Source organism: Danio aesculapii, chromosome 13 (assembly GCF_903798145.1).
Source record: "Danio aesculapii chromosome 13, fDanAes4.1, whole genome shotgun sequence".
NCBI lineage: Eukaryota > Metazoa > Chordata > Actinopteri > Cypriniformes > Danionidae > Danio > Danio aesculapii.
The window spans coordinates 2,234,287-2,256,969 of record NC_079447.1 but is presented as its reverse complement, the minus strand read 5'-3'; the positions used below and the strand labels follow the sequence as shown (position 1 = coordinate 2,256,969).

Here is a 22,683-nt window from a genome sequence, read left to right as displayed (position 1 = left end):
CCAAGGGTGTCCAAACTTGGTCCTGGAGGGCCGGTGTCCAGCAGATCTTAGCTCCGACTTTCCTCAACAGACCCCCTCAAGGATGTTTCTAGAAAGCCTAGAAAGAGCTTGATTAGCTAGCCCAGGTATGTCTGATTGGGGTTGTAACTAAACTTTGCTGGACACCGGCCCTCCAGGACACAGTTCTGACACCCTTGGATCCAGGACCGAGTTTGGGCACCCCTGTTCTAAACAATGTCACCTATAGCTTTAAATTGCACTTTATATTTCCTTTTGTCATTTCATTTTCAAAATAGCTCTGAAAGCAATCCCAACTATATTGTTTCTCTGCATCTTTATCATTATTGCTAAACTCTGAAGCTAATTTGCATAAAGATTGACTCCATCTTTATATTTCTTTATCATATTTGATGTAAACGGGCTTTTAAAGCTACATAACCTAATATACAAATGAGTGTAAAGAGCATTAAAGCAGTACTCTGTGATTTCTGCTGGTATTCTGCCATGACTGTGATTGAGCCACTTCTGGATGAGTTCAGTGCTGAGTGTGTAGATCTGTCCAGCAGGTCTGGTTATCCTCACATCCAGTGGGGGACCGTCATCCTAAAACAACACAGCAAAACAATACAAGACTCATTTAAAGGTCCCATGAAATTAAAACAATGTTTTTTAGATGACAGTATGAGGATGTTAGAGTTTAGGATAACTATAATCTAGTGTGCTGCAAAACAGTGACAAAATTCACATTCAGAAGACATAAACATCCAAAGCTTGCAATTTGTCATTTTTGTCTGAATGGGTCAATGATTTTGACCTCATACTTCAGTTTCTCATCAAATCTTTTAACCAATCAAATGCTCTCTAATGGTGACATGCCCCGCCCCCTTTTCAATTCAATTCACCATTATTTGTATAGCGCTTTTACAATGTAGATTGTGTCAAAGCAGCTTCACTTTAAATACCATAGTAAATTGAAACAGTGTAATTTACAGTCTTTTTCTCATTTGTTGTTCAGTTGATGTTCTTACTGTGGTTGAGCTAAAAAATAAAACGCTATTGGCTGTTTATTATAAAGGGGAGGAGCTACTCGATGCCCCGCCCTCTCTTTATGTTTCAATTAAGATTACGTCAAATTTTAAATAAAAAATACACATTACAAAATACTTTAAGGGAACTTCGAACAGAAACATGTGTTTTTATTGTCAGCAAATATTGCTTGTTTATTATCAGCAACTTATGGCTATTTCATGGCATGACAGATAATATAGATATAACATATCAATATAGATTAAAAAAAAGACAACAAAAACTTCATTCATCGATAAGAGGTGATACAATAAACTTTCCCATAAAAAAACATGAAATATGATTTATATAAGAGCAAGATTACACGAGTAGCAGTGTGATATCGCTGTCTATCGGCACTGGTGGGAGGTGTGCCTTGGTTCAAGGTCGCAGGCTGAATGCGTAGGCCGAGGCACAGCCACATCGCACTGCTACTCATGTGATATTGTGTTTATACAACCGTTCAACAGCATAATCGTGTGTATAAAAAAGAAAATCAAACACAGAGTCTCAAAATCCTTTGTATGAGAAAGTACTTTCTTCCGCCATTTAATCACATCTGCAGCTGACGACAGAACAGCAGAAACCGCTGCTCATTCACCAACGTCACTTTAGAGCTAGTGTGTGAATGATTCTCTAGTGCAATGTTTCCCAACCCTGTTCCTGAAGGCACACCAAAAGTACACATTTTCAACCTCACCCTAATCAAACACACCTGAAACAACTATCAGAACATTAGAAGAGACTCCAACACCTGAAGTTAATGGGTCAGATAAGGGAGATATCCAAAATATGTACTGTTGGCGTGCCTCTAGGAACAGGATTGGGAAACACTGCTCTAGTATAATGTCTAAACTGATGACAAAACAGCTGATCTTGCTCACATTTTAGGATTATAAGGCTGAACGGCATGAAATGCCATCAGTCTACAGAGATTTCCCAGTATTTTTTTGCAATTGGGAGATCACAATAATTAACCCCGAAAAAGCCAGAGCAGGGCAAACACTAGCAGATTACTGTTGTATTTGCAATAAGGAAATACGCTGAACACATGCAGGCATTTCTTCTTTCTTTCTTATTTACTAGACTAGTCTCCAGTTACGAAAACAGGAGACTCCTCAGAAACAAACCAAAAAGTCAGCCTTATACAAAGAGTGGCCAACACAAAATACATTTATTCCTAATATGAGAGTCCTATCTTACACTGAATGCACTACAATTATATGGTATTAATACAGCACTACAACATACAAGAGAGAGAGAGATCGACTTAGAATGTAATTTACCTGTTTAATAATGATTTGCTGAAGGTAGAAATTACTGTTTGCATCCTCTAAGCGTGTATTATGCAGTCGCCATCTTGTGGATGAACAATGTCAACAGCCTTTGCTCTGCTTAAATGCAGACTAATGGCCGCCAACAGGCTGTCTCTCAAAAATGATAAATATTTTAAAATAGGCACTATTCTCATAAATAAACTGTATTGTTGCAATCTAAACAACTACATTTTCCCCTAAAAAGCCTCAAAAGTACATTATGTTGTCTAACAGTAGCAATATTTGTCAAACAGTAGAGTGTCCTCAGCTTGTTGCTGCATGTGGGCGGAGTGATACACAAGAGTTAAGGGTTAAGAGGTTGGACCAGTGCTGTTACTGGCAGAACATGGCATACGATCAGCAAATCAGATTCAAGAACCAGACAAAACGGTTGAATAAATGCTCAAATATTATAATATATATATTTAATTAACCCATACCAAAATCTTTAACAGAACATGGCAAAGCAGAAGATACCCACTAAAATAATATTTGCATTGAATGTTACAACAAAAACACTTATGTATATTTACAACACAAAGCATTTAATTACATGTTAAATGATTTTTTTTAAAGATGAGAGTTTGGCCCCAAAATACTTATTAATTATCAAACTTTATAATAGTTTTTCAAGATATTTTATATAATATAATATATATAATAAAATAGAGTATGATCAATTTTGTCTTTGCTCATGCATAAACCCTTGGCTGCTCCTCGTACGATCAAACGGCGATGGCGAGAAGCCCTCGTCTAGCTTATTCCAACAAGGTGCGCTATTTGCACTTAGCCTAAATAGACACTCCGAAATCGGCATTTTTAACAGTTAAACTACATCGTATAAGATAACACACACAGCTGCCTAAAGAATGCTGTTTTCACACCGCTAACAGGTAGCTCACGTGCTCGGTATACTGTATCAGTTCAGTATGCTCACCATGTTACATAACTGCCCCCTGCTGGCCATGTATTTTTTGTGTTAGACCATGTTGTGCTTTGACGTTCTTTACTTTAAATCACTCGTGCGTTCTCAGTAGCCATATCTGTACCTCAGATAAAGCGTAGTGAGCGAAACTCTGGTCTCCTCCAGCATAAATCCTCTTCACACAGTAACTCCGCTCCGCCTCTGAAACACACAATGCTGTACATTGTGTAACTCCGATTAAAAGTGATTCAATAATTTGTTAACCAACAAATGAACAATGACATTTATGTACAATGGTACAGCACGGCTAAACATATGTGACCATTAGCTTGGTCACATATGCTTCATTATAAGTAAGCATTTAGCAAGTTACAGTGTTTCCTCTAGGATTTTTTCCAGCTGTAGCAGCACACTCTGTTGGGCCTTTTACACAGATCTAAAACAACCTGTGGCGTTATTTCATTGACAAATGTCGTGAGCGCAGTTTTACAAGTCTAGATCGCATGTAAATCTCTGTGCTCGAGCGCCGATTTCCTCTGTTTGTGCACAAAACTTCATGCACGCCCTCAAATTTACACTGCTCAAATGCAGATCTTGTGCGCTCTGAAATAAACGCCGCTGAAGTGTGATTTAGTGCGTTTATGTAGTGAGTGTGTCTCCAACATTTATTAGATTTGCTAGGAATATTTATGAATGTCTCCAATAGACCTACAGAGCGACATTAATGTGTCCTGAAGTAAAGTGAAACGGTAATAAACTCCAGCAAGATAAAGTCATTGTATGCAGAGCCCTAGACCTTTATCTATAAATAAATATAATTATGGAAACTGTGTTCATCTTAACTGAAAGCTACGCTGTGTTTGCTGGCCTCAAGCATCACGCACATGTCAGTCAGTCAGTCAGCACGTCACCCTAAAGGGTTAAACAAACAACGCACAGCACTACTACGATTACAGAAAAGTTTGCGCTGTTATAATTCACTTACCTTTTAATATGTTTTGGTGCGATTATAACCCGCTATTAAAAAAAACACGGCTGAATGTTTTGAATGAGAAGCTGTAATGTAGTCGTGGTGGGATGAATTTTGTTGTGGCGCCCCACCATGGAAGAATGAATAGCGTAAACCATGAATTATATCATCAAACTCTCAGTACATCAACCCTTATGTGCTGTTGGGTCATTTTCATCCACTCTGGGGTGATTTTAAGGCTTAATTTGGCCACAGCTTTCTCTGTGTTTCAGCAAATGCAATGATATTTAGTAACAAATCTTATTTTGATGCATATTTTGTGAAAATGCTTTGAAACGTTTAAAAAAATAAACACTCTGGGCAAATTGACTCCCTTTTGGGTATGTTGGGGGCTGTTTTTGCCCCATTGACTTCCATTTTAATGACATTTTTGGATTGCAAAGCCACCTTACAATCATGCATTCTTGATTGTTGCTGTTTTCTCTGTTGGGAAGAGGGACAATTTCTCATTTTTATTGTTGCCTAGACATAACATGCAATGTCAATTTGTATAGTGATTACATTCACATCAATGCATGCAATTGAGAAACACAGAGAGGGACAGCAGTCTGAGAGGTGATTCTCCATGCACTTTTGAAGCTCACCGTTATGATCCATGGCAACAGGGTCAGCGTGGGCTCTCCAGCAGCCCTTCACCGGTGTGGGACTGATGCGGTTGCAGGTGGAGCGCGTTCCCAGCTGACCGTTTCCCCCAAGACCGAACGAATTTGTCTTTCCCGATGAAGGAATGAACGCTAGAGTGTGCTGCCTAATGTAGAAGCGAGAAACAAAACAAGTCATCATCTTCACCACATTGAAAATACAAGATTCTTGGTGGCTTTCATATGAAAAACAAAAATGTGCATGAGATTTGCATTATCTGGAGACCTCGAGTGATATAAAAATGACCCCATCTAACATCTGAATTTCTTATGTCGCCTTCACTTAGGATTATTCTGGAATTTGCTGAGTATACCAATAATATCCAGCTGCAGGCCAGCAGAACCACACACGTTCTAGGCACACACAATCTGGCACACACAATCTAGGCAAACCATATATGGTTACGACGGATGTTAATGTTATTAACGTCTTCTTGGACATCGTCATCGATATATTTTGATATATGTGGTTAATAAATATTGTACACAATAAACAATAGTGTTTACTCTACTTTATTTCACAAATATTGCGATCGAGACGGGCAAATGGGAAGCGCTGTTTCCGATCGCCATTCAATATAATAGACTGAACAGATTTCTATCTGTCATCATAGATGATCAGTCATTATTATCTGACAGAGTAATATCGCAGATACTCGTTTGCTGGCCTTGCTGAAAGATCTAAATTGGACAGGTTTAATTTATATAATGGATTCATTTATAATGAAGGAAATAATAGCAAGTTAATATTGGCAATAATACATTTTACATGTAATAAATGTATAACACTATATTAATATTTTACTCAAGCGATTTAATAGTGTGTATATAGTGTTTCTAATAACTTTTTAATTAATGATTTCCCACATTAAATACTGTAGTAGGCTTAATTTATAGTAAGCAACATATTGTTTTTAAACCAAAATGTAGCAATAGAAACAAAGTAACTATTAATAATTAATCAAAAAATTATAATAATAATAAATATTAATAACGCTGCTCCTTAGCGAAACCCGGTGCTCCTTATGGCCAGTCCGCCCATGGTAGTGTGTTAAGGTGTGCTATGATTTGATTAGATCAGGAGTCGACAATCTTTGTGACCAAAGGAACCATTTTGGCTCTTCTCCCACCAAATAAAAGCCACAAAACATATTTGACCTCTAAATGAATAGCACAAAGCTTCTTCCCTGTTAGAGGCTTCAACTAAAGTCAATTTACCCCCCTTTGAAATCTCATTCAGCTCCCCGCCCCCATGCATTCCTGAGTGTGTCTCATAAAGGTGAGTGGGCTTAACAAACCACCTGCAGAAAAGACACCCTCTCATCTTTCTGACTCTTGTACCAGGTTGTACATTTGCACTATAGACACTAACCACTCCACATCTCTTGGAAAGTCTGTGCATTTTAAATAATGCTTCATTCAGGTGAGAGGGCTTGACAAACCACCTGTAGAAACACTCTTCTGTCTTATGCACCTGACACTTTACTTAAACTCCATCTTAAAAGAACTCAATAAGGAAAACGATGTTTACTACAAATGTACCACAATCATGTCGCACTGCTTGCTTCAACCTTAAATAACTCTTTTGCACAATATTGCAGGAGGCTTTCTGCATTCCTCCATTGACTTCTATTGTATTTGATTTTCATACTATTGCTGTCAATGGCTACCGGTTTCCAACATTCTTCAAAATATCTTCTTTGGTGTTCACCTACGATTTTGAACAAGTAATGAGTGAGTAAACGATGACAGAATTTTAATCTATAAATAACCATCTCATTAAGATCACAGTTTACCTCAGATCGTACTAATCCCATGTGAAAAGAGCTTAAGAGCTAAAACGAATGTTTATGGACTGGTAAATACTTACCGACCACATGCAATCTGTGAAACCACGCTCCCCATGAGCTCAAACACTTTTCTGGGGTTGACCTCATGGTTTGTGGAGTTGTGTCCCAGCTGACCGTATCCACCAGCTCCAAACGTAAATACACCACCCTCCTATAAAAACAAAACCACTCATTACTGAAGGATGTAAAGCGATTTACTCTGTGGCTGTATCCAAAAATTGCCATTAAATAGTGCATTATTTGAAGAAGCAACCGTTTGTAGTGGAGTCTAAAACCACAATGGACACCCTGAAGCCCACTCAATCCCATAATGCACTGCAATAATCAGTCTACAACCGTTGTACACCCAAAAAGCACTGTGGGAATGCGAATGAATTATCACACATGACCACAAGATGGCATCCAAAGCAGACTCCGATCAATGCAAGTTTCTAAATAAAATCTTACTCAATTAAAGCAAAGTTTGTCTTTACATGACAGATATCAAAATACTGTGTTTGATTACTAACTAATCGCAGGGTCTGACCAGGAAGTTAAGAGGGATTTATCAAGCAGCAAACTGCATTCCATCAGTGCTCCAATTTACTCACTTGTTTACATTCACTCATTGAAGTGGACTATATTGGTGAACTAATGTAGGGAATAGTGAATAAAAGGCAAATCACAGCATATAAAAGGTTAAATTGAAAAGTACAGTAACAGATCCTGTGGAAATGAAGACATACCTTTGTTAGCGCTGCTGTGTGGTCCTCTCCACAGCAGATGTAAACCACCTGTTGAGACCTGAGAGTCTTCAGCAAGACTGGGAAACGGCGATCTGAAGGACAGCACAAATCATATTAAACCACAGAGGATTATACTACTGTTATATACACTCACCGGCCACTTTATTAGGTACACTATAATAGTACCGGGTTGGACCCCCTTTTGCCTTCAGAACTGCTTTAATCCTTCATGTTGTAGATTCAACAAGTACTGGAAATATTCCTCAGAGATTTTGCTCCATATTGACATGATAGCATCACACAGTTGCTGCAGATTTGTCGGCTGCACATCCATGATGCCAATCTCCCAATCCACCACATCCTAAAGGTGCTTTATTGGATTGAGAACTGGTGACTGTGGAGGCCATTTGAGTACAGTGAACTCATTGTCATGTTCAAGAATCCAGTCTGAGATGATTCACGCTTTATGACATGGTGTGTTATCCTGCTGGAAGTAGCCATCAGAAGATGGAGACACTGTGGTCATAAAGGGATGGACATGGTCAGCAGCAATACTCAGGTAGGCTGTGGCGTTGACACGATGCTCAATTGGTACTAATTGGCCCAAAGTGTGCCAAGAATATCTCCCCCACACCATTACACCACCACCAGCAGCCTGAACCGCTGATACAAGGCAGGATGGATCCATGCTTTCATGTTGTTGATGCCAAATTGTGAGCCGACCATCCGAATGTGGCAGCAGAAATGGAGACTCATCAGACCAGGCAACGTTTCTCCAATCTTCTATTGTCCAGTTTTGGTGAGCCTGTGTGAATTGTAGCCTCAGTTTCCTGTTCTTAGCTGACAGGAGTGGCACACGGTGTGGTCTTCTGCTGCTGTAGCCCATCCGCCTCAAGGTTGGACGTGTTGTGTGTTCAGAGATGCTCTTCTGCAGACCTCGGTTGTAACGAGTGCTTATTTGAGTTACTGTTGCCTTTCTATCAGCTGGAACCAGTCTGGCCATTCTCCTCTGACCTCTGGCATCAACAAGGCATTGCTTGAACTGCCGCTCACTAGATATTTCCTCTTTGTCAGACCATTCTCTGTAAACCCTAGAGATGGTTGTGCGTGAAAATCCCAGTAGATCAGCAGTTTCTGAAATACTCAGACCAGCCCGTCTAGCACCAACAACCATGCCACGTTCAAAGTCACTTAAATCACCTTTCTTCCCCATTCTGATGCTCGCTTTGAACTGCAGCAGATCGTCTTGATCATGTCTACATGCCTAAATGCACTGAGTTGCTGCCATGCGATTGGCTGATTAGAAATTTGCGTTAACGAGCAGTTGGACAGGTGTACCTAATAAAGTGGCCGGTGAGTGTACACGATCCTTCAGAGCAAAATCAGTTTTAGGAAATTCTATTAACGGATGGTTGGTTACAAGAGAACAGAGAGAATTTTGAGTTTATTGCCATTTCAGCTTCTTTGGCTATGTCATGGCAAAAAAACAGATCACGTTTACCACATCTTATAAACACCACTTTTCTATAGTTATAAAAATATTCTAACAATTAAAAGTCACCAACAGCAATAAATTAATAATACACAAGGTAAAATACATAAATAATAATAATAATAATGATAATATATAAGATAAAAATTTAAAACCGTTTTTAAAGTTTACTTTTGATTAAAATTGTACAATTTTAGAAGGATTCACATTTAAAAATGTTTCATTTAAAGTCTGTCCAGATAAAAATTGTTGTCTGATAACATTATAAATAGGGCATTCCACAAGAATATGTTTAACAGTTTGGTTTCTTTTGCAATATTGACATTTCGATGGTTCTTTTCCTTTAAGTAAATGTTCATGTGTTAGTCTGTTACGACAGAACAATATTTGGCCGAGATGCAACCATTTTTTTAAATCTGTGGGTGCACAAATATTTATATTTCTAACCCTGTACCACAACACCAGTCTTATATTGCACAAGTATCATGCACAGAAATATATTGTATGGTCTAAAATGATACATTTTATTTTTATGCAAAAAATCATTAGGATAATAAGTAAAGATATTAAGATAGTGTTCCATGAAGACATTTGGTGAATCTCCTACTGAATTTAGATCAAAACTTTAAAAGAAAGTTTTCTCAATATCTAGATATTTTGTAACCCTTAGATTCTGTAACATGATCTTTAGTAATGATTTTTGGCATGAAAGAAAAATCTATCATTTTGACTCATTTAAAGTGGCACTGCAAAATTATTTAGTGGCACTAATCATATTAGTATTATATTTATATTATTAAATTATTTATATTAGTGGCACTATTTTGCACTGCAAAAAAAAGTTTGTGTTTTGTTTCTAGTCCAAATATCTAAAAATCCTTACACCAAGAAGCATTCTCTAGATAAGTAGAGCTGCGCATCGTTGGATCTGCTCTTCAGTGTTTGGACTCTGACTCAGTCTTTGGACTTAGTGATTATTAAACCACACTGAACTGAGCTCAACTGAACTGAACTTAAACACTGAAAACTGAACTACACTGTTCCAATTTACTATGAGCTTTTATGTGAAGCTGCTTTGACACAATCTACATTGTAAAAGCGCTATACAAATAAAGGTGAATTGAATTGAAAAGTAAAAATAATGTCATGTTCTCAGAAATATTGAGTCAAAAGTAAGTGAGAATAACATTAAAACAAGCAAAATAATCTGCCAAAGGAGTAAACAAAATAAAAATGTTTCTAAATGAAAACAACATCATTTATCTTACCGCTCTGGCAGATTATTTCGCTTGTTTTAATTGACATACCCATCATAAGACTCTAATACCAATATGTTCCACAAACATGACATTTTCTTATCTGACTTTACATTCTGTAGATGAACAGGGAAACTAGAAAAGCAGCACGGACACAATCTACACTGTATAAAGCGCTATATGCAGTGGAGAAAATAAGTGTTGAACACGTCACCATTTTTCTCAGAAAACATATTTCTAAAGGTGCTGTTGACTTGAAATTTTCCCCGGATGTTGGTAAACACCAAAGAAATCCACATATGCAAAGAAATCAAATCTAATTCGTTTACAAATCAAGTTATGAGTAATAAAATGAAATGACACAGAGAAAAAGTATTGAACACATGAAGCGAGGTGTATTTAGGCAGTGAAAGCCCAGACAGCAGCTGAAATCTCTCAGTAGTTCTTCAGCAACCCTCTGCCCTTCCTCAGTGTAAATGAATATCAGCTGCTTCAGTCCAACATCAACATCAGCAGGAGGATGAAGATGAAGCCAGGGTGGACATTTCAGCAAGACAATGATCCAAAACACAACTGAGGAGACTCTCAGATGCTTTCAGAGAAAAAAAAATCAAGCTGTAGAATGGCCCAGCCAATCACCTGACTCCAATCCAATAGAGAATACAGAATAAAGCTCAGATTTGATAGACAAGACCCACAGAAGCATCAAGATTTTAACACTCTGTTGAAGTCTGTGAGAAACTCACACCTGAGCAATGCATGAGGCTTCATTCTCCATATGAAAGGCGTCTTTAAGCTGCCACTAATTTTCCTGTTTGTTTGGTTTTATTTTCATGTCTGTAATGTTTGGATTTTTACCAAAATCTGGTTCATGTCAGCAGCTCCTTCAGAAACATTATTCCCAGGAAAAAACATGAGGTGTTCAATACTTATTTCCCCTGCTGTAAGTAAAGGTGACTCGAGCAGAGAAAACTGAAGGTGTTTGTTTTACCATCATTGTCTCCGAGGCCCAGCTGGCCGAACTTGTTTCGCCCCCATCCGAAAACTGCCCCAGAGAGCGTGAGGCCAAAGCTGTGAGCTCCGCCGGCGGATATCTGCCCGAACGGGATGCCCTGCAGTGACTGGATGACCTGTGGACAGCAGACACAGGCTTCCTGCTGCCCAAGACCCAGCTGACCGTACTTATTCTGGCCCCAGGAGAATATCTCGCCTCCTGGAGGAATACATCATTTCAGATAATTAGAGTAAAGAAGGCAGTTTTAGATGCAGGAATCTGGTTTAGGATTATGTTCAGCAGCACACCTCGGGCTAAAGCCAGAGAATGCCAGTATCCACAAGCCACCTGGGTAATGTGAACCTCTGACAAGCTCTTGACAGTTCTGGAAACAGAGAGAAAATAATAAGAGCAGATCATGGAGTGTGAGCATCGTATTGTATTTACAGTTTTGTTATTTTGGTACAGAACCCATTATAGAGGGAATAATACTGTAGTCAGGACTCCAACTGATTAAACACTGGCATTTCTTTAATTGGCAGCCAGTGATGACCTATATAGAGCAAACAGATCCAAACTTAAGATTTGCAGTTTGACTTGATTATTTGTTTCTCACATTGTTTCTTCCCTCCATTTTATTTTCATCTATTATTTTTGTCTTTATTTTATACTTGATTTTATCTTTACCTGGGCACCCGCAGACAGTCTTCTACAATGGAAAGTCCGAGCTGTCCATCTGAACCCAAACCCCACGCGAACACTTGTCCTTTATCATTCAGAGCCAGAGTATGAGCTTCTCCACACGACACCGCCACAATGTTCTGCGCATCCAGAGACACCACCTGCTCTGGAGACGAGATGGAAACATAGAGGAATACATGAAATAAAGCCAATATTTTGTTATTTTTAATTCAAATACGTCCCCAGTGCTGTTTAACAGAGAGATTTGTTTCTAAACATAATGGGCCCTATCATACAGCCAGCACAATAAGGTGCAAGATGTGTTTGGCATGATTTATTGCTATTTTCAGACCAGCGCTACAGTAATTTTCATGTTTTACAACGCGTTGTTTAAATAGCAAATCCATTTGCACCACTTTGTGGACTCATGTGTGTGCTGGTCTATAAAGGAGGTGTGTTAAGGCGCATTGCTGGCGCATTGCTATTTTGAGGAGCTGTAATAGACCGCACCATTGACCAACTAAAAGCTGCTCTAAAGTCCAGCAGAGCGCGTTAGTTATGCACCATACGCAGGTCCAAACACTTACACACTGCTGAATACACACAGGATGAACAGCAACACACAAATATCTCTACAGATGAAAACAATTAAAGGATTAAACTGATCCAGAAATGATGATTTTCTACATCAATATAAACAGCACTGCCTCCATGCCTTCTTCACCTCGGGGGGCTTTTTCAGTTTATTCATGACAATCTGCATCAGTATAATGTTATTATTATCAGCAGTATTATTGATTATCTGCAGATTTATATTTGTTTTAATAAACACAAGTGTAGATTTGTCCTCCTGTGGGGTTTTGGAGACGTCTGCATCACCATATGGGGCATCAGAACAGGACGTGTGTTTGGATATAACTCAGTGTTTTGACCACACTTCATTATTATTGTTCATTTATTCCTTTGCTGGAGATTAGAACTGAATTTAGAAATAGTTTTGAGCAAATCTTTGTGCTTAACAAAGGAAATTAAATATGTGGGCTGATGGATGTGTTCAGTGGAGTGAGTTTCCACCGTTTCCTCACTCCACCAAAGTAAAGGAGTAAAGAGTAAAAGTAAAGTAAAGAGAAAGTAAAGAGGCTGAATGGAGGAGGCTCGTTCTTTATCCTCATGCTGCAGATGCTCTGTTTAACTGTTTTCTCGCTTGTGAAGTGTTCAGTTTTTACATTTATAAAGTCCGTCATGTACATAGCAAATGCACCATGGCGCGACACAACTGACTCTTAAAGGGAATGAGAGATAAGACTCTGATTATGACACGTGATGCTCAAAACACACCCAGAACTCATTAAGAGAATAAGCACAACCCTGTTAAACCATGCGCTGGGCGAAGAGCGTATTTATCTGTTCTTAAAATAGCAAAACTAGATTCAGACATGACCTTAATGCTTTTGAGCCATGTGCTTTAGACTTTGTGCCAAGACCATTCAAATAGAGCCCAACAGCTTTAATTATCAACTATCAGAAACAAGCTAATCTTCATCACAAACTCTGCAAATGTACAGGTTTTCCAGCATTTCATCAGTTTACTCAGTCGACAACACTCGTTTTTCACTACAGTAAAGGCTGTATTTTATCAAGTTAAATGCAGCTGCAGAAGTGTAAAGTGTAAATTTTTAGCAAATCAGTATTCATTAAAAATAAAGCGGCAGATTCTGCAACACTTTACTTGAAGGATTAACACTTGAAGATAAATAAAATGTTGTTCATGTTTTGTTTTTTTTTGCTGTTAAAATGCTGCACTGGTCATTCTGACCCGCAAGTCACCTCGAAGGGAAATGCAAATGATTAAAATGACATTTTTGTACAGTCTGGTTGTTTATATACTCTATACTTGACGTTCTGGGTCAGAGGTCATGTGACCATGTTAGGAACGGACAGTTGTTGCAGTCCTTTATAACAGCGGTCAATGTCACACTGACCGGTCATTTACATTTTAGACAAAACAGATTCATTTGAGTGGATGTTGTGAAAGTACAGACTATTTCGCTGACAAAATGCAGAGATAATGCAGAGATTATGCAGAGAACATTAATAATAATAATAATAATTGTCAGCTTTTGTTCGAATGCAACCTAGATTTTTTTTACCAATCTCTGAATTCATATACACTACCTGACAAAAGTCTTGTCGCCTATTAAAGTTTTAGAAAATACAAATCAAAACTTCAAGTTGATCATTTGGTATCAGAAGTGTCTTATATGAGAGGCAAAGGTCTCTAGATTACGCTTATTTGATCAAAATCAAATATGATCCTGCCTTGATTATTAATGATTTCATTAGGACAGTAAGGTCTGACTCTGCTTAGACTAAAGTCTGGTCACTGAACCTTCAATAATGTCCAGTATAGAATATGTGCTCATGCTGCAGTGGAAACAGAATGAATATTGTGTCTGACTCCATCATGAGCTTGGAGGACTGCATCCATACATCTCTGCAATGACTCAAATCACTGATTAATAAAGTCATCTGGAATGGCAAAGAAAGCCTTCTTGCAGGACTCCCAGAGTTCATCAAGAGTCTTTGTGTTCATCTTTGATGCTTCCTCCATCTTTCCCCAGACATGCTCAATAATGTTCATATCTGGTGACTGGGCTGGCCAATTCTGGAGCATCTTGACCTTCTTTGCTTTCAGGAACTTTGATGTGGAGGCTGAAGTACGATGCTGTGTTAACACCAGACGGGCAGCAAAAAAGTCTTGATACCTCAGGCTGTTGATGTTGCCTTCCAAACATCAAACCATGATTTCTCCTTCACCAAACTTGACTGATTTCTCTGAGAATCTTGGCTCCATGTGGGTTCCAGTAGGTCCTCTGCAGTATTGGTGATGATTGGGATGAAGTTCAACAGAATTTTCTGATTTGGCAGAAAAAATTTGACCTTCTGCCACTTTTCCAAATGATCAACAAGAAGTCGAGTTATTATTTGTTGCTTGTACAACTGATCCACGTCAAGACTTGTGTCAGGTAGAGAACAAGTATATTAGTATAGTATATTTATACTTAATTCAGCATCTTAGACTATTTTCATGGCAAAAATTAGATAATAGCAACCACAAATAATACAACCAGCAAACAATTTGCATAACACAAATTTGCTTCTGGAAAATATATATCATAAACACAAATTATTGTTCATATTATACTATTCTCAAATGATGATTTAGGTTTAACATGAAATTTAAAATCTCAATTTGCTTCAGAAAAAAATAAAGGGTGAGGCTTGATTTTATCTGGAAGCAAATGTTCAGATATTGTGATTCATGCAAAATAAAGTCAGCTAATTACTAGAAACCACCCTAGTATTAAAGCGACAGTTTACGCAATTATGAACATTTTCTCACAGTTTACTCTCCCAAAAGTGATTCCAAACCGGTTTGAGTTTTGTTTTTCTGTTGAACACAAAAGATATTTTGATGAATGTTGAAAACCGGTAGCCGTTGACTTCTTTGGTAGTAAAAAAATTACTATGGAAGTCAATATCTGTTTTTCTTCCCAACATTCTTCAAATGATCTCATTTTGTGTTCAACAGAAGAAAGAAACACAGATCAGCCAGGAATAAATAGAGTAAATGATTAGTTTATGTTTTGTTTGTATGTTATTATTCATTCCCCCGTGAAAAACTGAGGTATTTGACGCGAATATGAAGGACTGGTGGAAGAGTGTTGCTTTTATTGATATCGCACGTCGAATGGAAAGAAAAAAAAACTTCCACATTTCGTCATGCGTGTGTGTGTGTGTGTGTGTGCGGTCCTTTACTGACAGCCGTGTGAGTAGATCTAGTCACAAAATGCGGTGAAAAGTCCTACATGATGGTAATAGTTTGATTGCAGTGTTTACTTCAATAATACCACTAATATCTGCACTCCACATGTCTTAATTCCATTCCTATTTAGTTCAGTTATGACTTAAGTCGGATTAAGGTAATCAAAAATCTCTGTTTACATGGTAGACTCTTAATCAGAGTATTGTCTTAACCATATTAAAATCGTATTAAAGTATTGTTGCCCATGTAAACATACTCCATGTTCGACTCAACCACACCATCGAACTTGGGTTGATTGAAGCGTGATTGAAATTGGACAAATTGGGGGGCAAGTTTGAAAACCCCTGGTCTACAGTCTACAGAACAAACCACTGTTATACAATGACTTGTCTAATTACCCTAACTTTACCCTAATTATCCTAGTTACGCCTTTAAATGTCACTTTAAGCTGTATAGAAGTGTCTTGAAGAATATCTAGGCTAATATTCTGACTTCAACTGTACATTAAACCAACCTTATTGGCATTTGGTGTGGACAGCTAACTAAAAATTTCATTGTACAAACTTGACTGTGCATATGACACTAAACGCTTTCAGTCACTTTATTTGCATCCATACCTGGTTTCTTGCGGGCTTTCTCGTGCCCCAGCTGCCCCAGGTCATTGCAGCCGCAGGTATAAACCGTCCCATCCTCCAGCAGGAAGATAGTATGCCGTCTCCCGCAGCCCACGTCCCGAACGCGCTTGCCCTCGAAAAACTCACATCTTCGAGGCTCCAGCAACACCTCCTCATCAATGCCTCCTAAACCCAGCTGCCCGTAGGAGGCATTTCCCCAACATAACATCACGACGGGCCCGGGTGCCCGCTCTCGTCCCACAGCTTCTTCACACACCTGTCAGGTAAACAAACAATAATGAATAAATAAATCACTTGAAAATGTTTGAGTAATTTGAAGCATGGGTTATTTTTAATGATGATGTAATCTGTTGCATAAACGCATTCAAATGTAAAAAGGTACATTATTTTTCAGTAATCTGACTCCCAAGCTTTATATAGACACAAAATTTACTTTATATATATAGTTGAAGTCAGAATTATTCGTCCTCCAGTAAAATTCTTTTGTATTTTTCCCCAATTTCTGTTTAACAAAGAGAAGGTGGTTTCAACACATTTATAAACATAATAGTTTTAATAACTCATCTCTAATAACTGATGTATTTTATCTTTGCCATGATGACAGTAAATAATATTAGACTAGATATTCTTCAAGACACTAGTATTCAGCCTTAAGTGACATTTAAAGGCTTAACTAGGTTAATTAGGGTAAAGTTTGGGTAATTAGGCAAGTCACTGTATACCAGTGGTTTGTTTGTTGACTATCCAAAACTAATATTGCTTAAGGGGGCTAATAATATTGACCTTATATTGGGTAATCAAACAAATAAATGATCAAATAATTTGCTTAAAATAATTAATCACTAAATTACGACATTTGTGGGAAAAACCCAAAAAACAACAAACAGGAAACAAATAAATAAATCTAATAATTTATTAAATAAATAAAAACATACACACAAAACAACACAGAATAGATAATAAATACAAATAAAAACTAACAAATAAATGACAAAAACACAGAAAACAACAACACGGAAAATAAATAAACAATATTTTGTTTAATAAAATAACAAAGTAAGATTAAAGTAAATAAACCTTTTATTAAGATAAATTACCATAACCAAGACTAGATTCACATCAACTAATAATTCTAAAACGATACACGCATATATATAGATAGACACACACACAGACACACACACACACACACACACACACACACACACACGATACATGCATATATATGTAGACAGACAGACAGACAGACAGACACACACACACACACACACACACACACACGCATATATATAGACAGACACGATACACGCATATACATAGACAGACACACACACACGATACAAGCATATATATATATATATATATATATATATATATATATATAGACAGACACACACAGACACACACACACACACACAGACACACGCATATATATAGACAGACACGATACACGCATATACATAGACAGACACACACACACGATACAAGCATATATATATATATATATATATATATATATATATATATAGACAGACACACACGATACACGCATATATATACACAGACACACACACACACACACACACACACGCACACACGCACACACGCACACACACACGTACACACACGTACACACACGTACACACACACACACACGCGCATGCATACACAGTTGAAGTCAGATTTATTAACCCCCTTTTAAATTTCTTTTCTTCTTTTTGTTAAATATTTCCCAAATGACGTTTAACAGAGCATGGAAATTTTCACAGTATGTCTAACCATTTTTTAAAAACCATTTTAAGGTCAATATTATTAGCCCCTTTAAGCTATATTGTTTTTCTATAGTCTTCAGAACAAACCACTGTTATACAATAACTTACCTAATTACCCTAACCTGCCTAGTTAACCTAATTAACCTAGTTAAGCCTTTAAATGTCACTTTAAGCTGTATAGAAGTGTCTTGAAGAATATCTAGTCTAATATTATTTACTGTCATCATGACAAAGAGAAAATAAATCAGTTATTAGAGATGAGTTATTAAAACTATTATGTGCAGAAATGTGTTGAAAATTGGGGAAAAAATAAACATGTGGGCTAATAATTTAGGGGGCTAATAATGCTGACTACAACCATGTATGTATGTATAAAAGTATATATATATATATATATATATATATATATATATATACACACACACACACACACACACACACACACACACACACACACACACACACACACACACACACATAACATACATATACACACATAATAAATATACATAAGATTTAAAAAACAAATTACATAAAAACAACATAATCTTGTTAAATAAAATAACCGTTAATAATCTGAATAAAAATTTTATAAATATGTAAACTAATAAAAACAGTTCCAATTTTAATTTAACTACATGTCGTAAATGTAATAATAACACTAATAAATATAATAATTTACCATTTAGTAGTACTATTAAAACTACAAGCACATCTGTTAAACTAAAATAACACTGATCATTATCACAGCTTAAACAGATGAAAATGAAAGCATGAGAATTAGTCCCGCCCTAGAGAGAAAACCCTCTAGAAACTTCTGCTTGTGAGAGGTGAGCGTATAAACAATTATTGCATAACACAGATTACAGTCAACAACTACACCTGGTTGCCATTTAAACAGGTATTAACACTCTGTAAAGATATTAGTAACTCCCAATAGTCAAATGTATCATTGCATCACATTAAAACCACAGACCACGTGACTGACGTGAGATTTAAATGCCGTGATAACATGACAACAGTGACGTATGGGTGGAATAATATTTAAATATATTCATTTATAAACTGTTAAACTGTTACGCATACGAGACTGAAAATAAACAAACATAAATAAAAATCGATTTATATACACAAAGTGTAAAATAATAAATACAAAATTAAAACAAGTTGAAATAATGAGCATAAAATAATTGACAAAAGAACAAAATACAGTACGTAAATAAATTAAACAGTACCACAATGGCAATAAATAAATAGATTAAAATAAAGACTTTAAAAATAAAACAATTGATGACAAAAGAACAAAATACAGTACATATACAAGTTAAAAATAGTAATATGAAGACTGTAACTAATGTAGCTAACAGCTGACAGGGAAATATTGCTAATTACTTAATATCTAATAACAACACTTCAATATTTATAATTAATATTACATAGTTTTTCCTAAAATAATAATAGTCTTAAATAATTGATACAAAATAAAAACAGGTTGAAATAATGAGCTTAAAATAAATAATTGATGACAAAAGAACAAATTACAGTGTGTAAATTAATTAAATACAGTACTATGAAGACAATAAACAATGTAGCTAAAAGCTGACCGGGAAATATTGTTAATTACCTAATATCTAATAGCAACAATACAATATTTAGAATTAAATAGAATTAACAGTGTTATTATTATTTAAAAAATGTAAAATGACACACTAGTTAACAATAACGTTAGATTTTATACTATAACGATAGATTTTAATGTAACGTTATTTAAATGTAACGTTAGATTTTAATGTAACGTTAACGTTACATTCGATGTAAACAAAACGAACTACTTAATTAAATAAATGTTTAATTCGCACACATAAATAACATATGAGTATTTTAAATGATTAAATTAAGCACTTCCCACTAATGTGTGCTTTAATAAACCCCAATCACAAACACACACACACACATATATATATCGGTATTTTTGCTTATCGTTAATCACGCCACACATTTGAGCACACACACCCATACAAATCCAGCCTGCCGTTTCTTACCTGTTGATATTTTAACGTAACGCTCTTGTGGACGAGTCCAGCATAGACTCGGTGTTTATATTTACATGAGTGTGATTAATTCTTAGTATTAAATGTTCTGTACTGTCCTGACAGCATAAGAGAGCGCCAGCAGCAGGACACGCGCTTTAATACACACAGCAGAACAAACGCGAAGCTGCTGTAATATTCTAGAGCATTTCTGGGGAGCGGATGTGACGACACACGCAGAGTTCCTGCAGTTAAAAGAGATACAGCTGCGGGAGACGTTGTTTTTTTTTTACCATGTAAATCCCGAGTTTTTATCTTTTTAAATGCATTATTATGTTTTTTTTAATACTTAATGTGCATTTTTTTTCCATTTATAATCAGAAATGGCTTAAATCTCCTTTGATTTGTTTGTTTTTCCCCCATTTTTTCTTGCTGATTTTGACTCGTTTCCTCTCTTAAATTCCCTAAAAACAAGAAAAGCGCGTTTCTTTTGATGTGTCACGAAATATTTTTAAGAACACATAAATCCTTGTTAGATTTTATTTAATTTTCTTCATTATATAGCATGATAGCTTTATTTTATGTAAACCCGTTCATGCAATATTATTTTCGTTTATTTTCTGGTTATTGTTATTATTTATTTTCCCTTTGTATGTTATCTTTACATTTATAATTGTCATATTTTCTTGTTATTGTACAAGTTTTACAAAAAAAATTAAGCTACAAAAAAGGGATACAGCCGCGGTATACATAAAACAAAATGAAACATAATAGTTTTTAAGAGACGACTACTGCACAAGTTTGCAGAACATTGTTAATAAAAAAAAGCAAAGAAGACTTGTAATATATGGAGGAATATAATATTTTAAATACTTAATGTTTTGTATATACACTCTGGCAAATGTTTTGCATGCAATAAAAAGAGATACAGCCGCGGACGAAGATAAACGGTAATTATTTATATTCTTTATTAATTTACGCATTAATTGTATTTTAATAACGTCTGAAACGCCTAATCCCAAACCTCACAGTAATGTAAAAACGGTAATTATACCCAATATTATTTATATTGTTTATTAAAATTGGGGTAAGTCCCTAGATGGGATACAGTTTTGTAACACAGTACAACAATAATTCATATTTTTACATAACTGTGAGGGTTAGGTTTAGGGGTAGACGTTAATAAAATACAAATTAATTGGTAATTTGATAAATAATATTAATAATACTTGATATATTTTCTGGTTTTACATTACTGTGATGGTTGTGGTAGGGGTAGACGTTAATAAAATACAATTTAATTGGTCATTTAATAAATCCTATGAATAATATTCAGTATAAGTACTGTTTTTACATTACTGTGAGGGTTGGGGTAGACGTAGGCGTTAATAAAACACAAATCTCCAAATAAATGTAATTTAATTAATAACACAGATAATTCTCGTAAACTTCCGTCCGCAGCTGTATCCCTTCTAGCAACAACCCGCTGCGTTGAGTGTTTCAATAGCTTTTAAGAAGAAAAACGAAACAACATTACACGTATATAATAATAATAATAATAATAATAATAATAATAATAATAATAATAATATGTATTCCGGACTTGAACAGTTTTAGATCTGTAAAGTATGTTGAAGATTTGCGACAGAATTAAGCTTTATTCTTTTAGATTTTTGGCATCCAGAGACGATAAAAAAACATTCATTTTGATCTAAAGGAAACACTCATCGTCACAAAATACGAAATATCTTGAATGTGGTTTAATCTAGCCTACTAGAAATGCTTCACAGGCTATACTTCAAAATAAAAGTCACTTCAAAATATAACAGTTACCGTTCTTGAGAACAAGATTCTGTTTCGATTGCCACAAGATTGATTAATACTTTAAATATGCTTTTATCAAATAAGTATTTATATAAAATATTCTTTATTCTCTCTATTTATTTGAATATATGCACTTAATGTTACTTATGTTTTATGCAAAAATTACAACGATTAATTAACCATTAAACTATATTTCCTATTTCCATTATCTTGTTTCATATTGTAATACATACACCATCTTATGTTATATGATAGTCTACATTCAGAATGACAAAATACAAATTTTGGAGATACAACAAACGCTTCTGTCTTCTTTCAGCTCAGTCTTTGTCATGATTTAACAGCCATAATCTGATTTTAATGCAGCTTTAATCTTAAAAAATAAGGTTTAGTGAAAATAAAATGACATTAGTAAGTACGTTTTGCAAATCAAGGTAATAACGCATGACAGCTTGTTTTTAAATAGCATACAGACTTTGTTAAAGCTGTATTATGCTTTTATCATGCTGATGTGTCCTAAAATCTCTTACTTCTTTGACCTGTACGCACATTTTATAATAAAAACACAGTTTCCACTCAACATATTCATGTAATTTAGAAAATATTCAATATTGGACTGCA

At 35.9% G+C, this 22,683-nt stretch overlaps 1 protein-coding gene across 2 annotated transcripts in view; it reads right to left on the bottom strand.

The window, feature by feature from the left end:
• The window catches only part of herc4 (HECT and RLD domain containing E3 ubiquitin protein ligase 4), a 47,251-nt gene extending 26,792 nt beyond the window's left edge, over positions 1-20,459 (bottom strand). Inside the window, exons 1-10 of one of the 2 annotated variants that reach the window (XM_056470578.1) lie at positions 20,251-20,459; positions 16,419-16,692; positions 11,982-12,141; positions 11,603-11,679; positions 11,292-11,513; positions 7,553-7,644; positions 6,848-6,978; positions 4,921-5,084; positions 3,431-3,522; positions 479-603 (exon numbers count right to left, since the gene is read on the bottom strand). In XM_056470578.1, the coding sequence (XP_056326553.1) occupies positions 479-603; positions 3,431-3,522; positions 4,921-5,084; positions 6,848-6,978; positions 7,553-7,644; positions 11,292-11,513; positions 11,603-11,679; positions 11,982-12,141; positions 16,419-16,644 (1,289 nt within the window). In that variant the 5' untranslated portion in view covers positions 16,645-16,692; positions 20,251-20,459. The remainder of the gene's footprint in view (positions 1-478; positions 604-3,430; positions 3,523-4,920; positions 5,085-6,847; positions 6,979-7,552; positions 7,645-11,291; positions 11,514-11,602; positions 11,680-11,981; positions 12,142-16,418; positions 16,693-20,250) is intronic. The other variant, XM_056470579.1, reaches the window with a different exon arrangement.
• Positions 20,460-22,683: the final 2,224 nt, after the last annotated feature.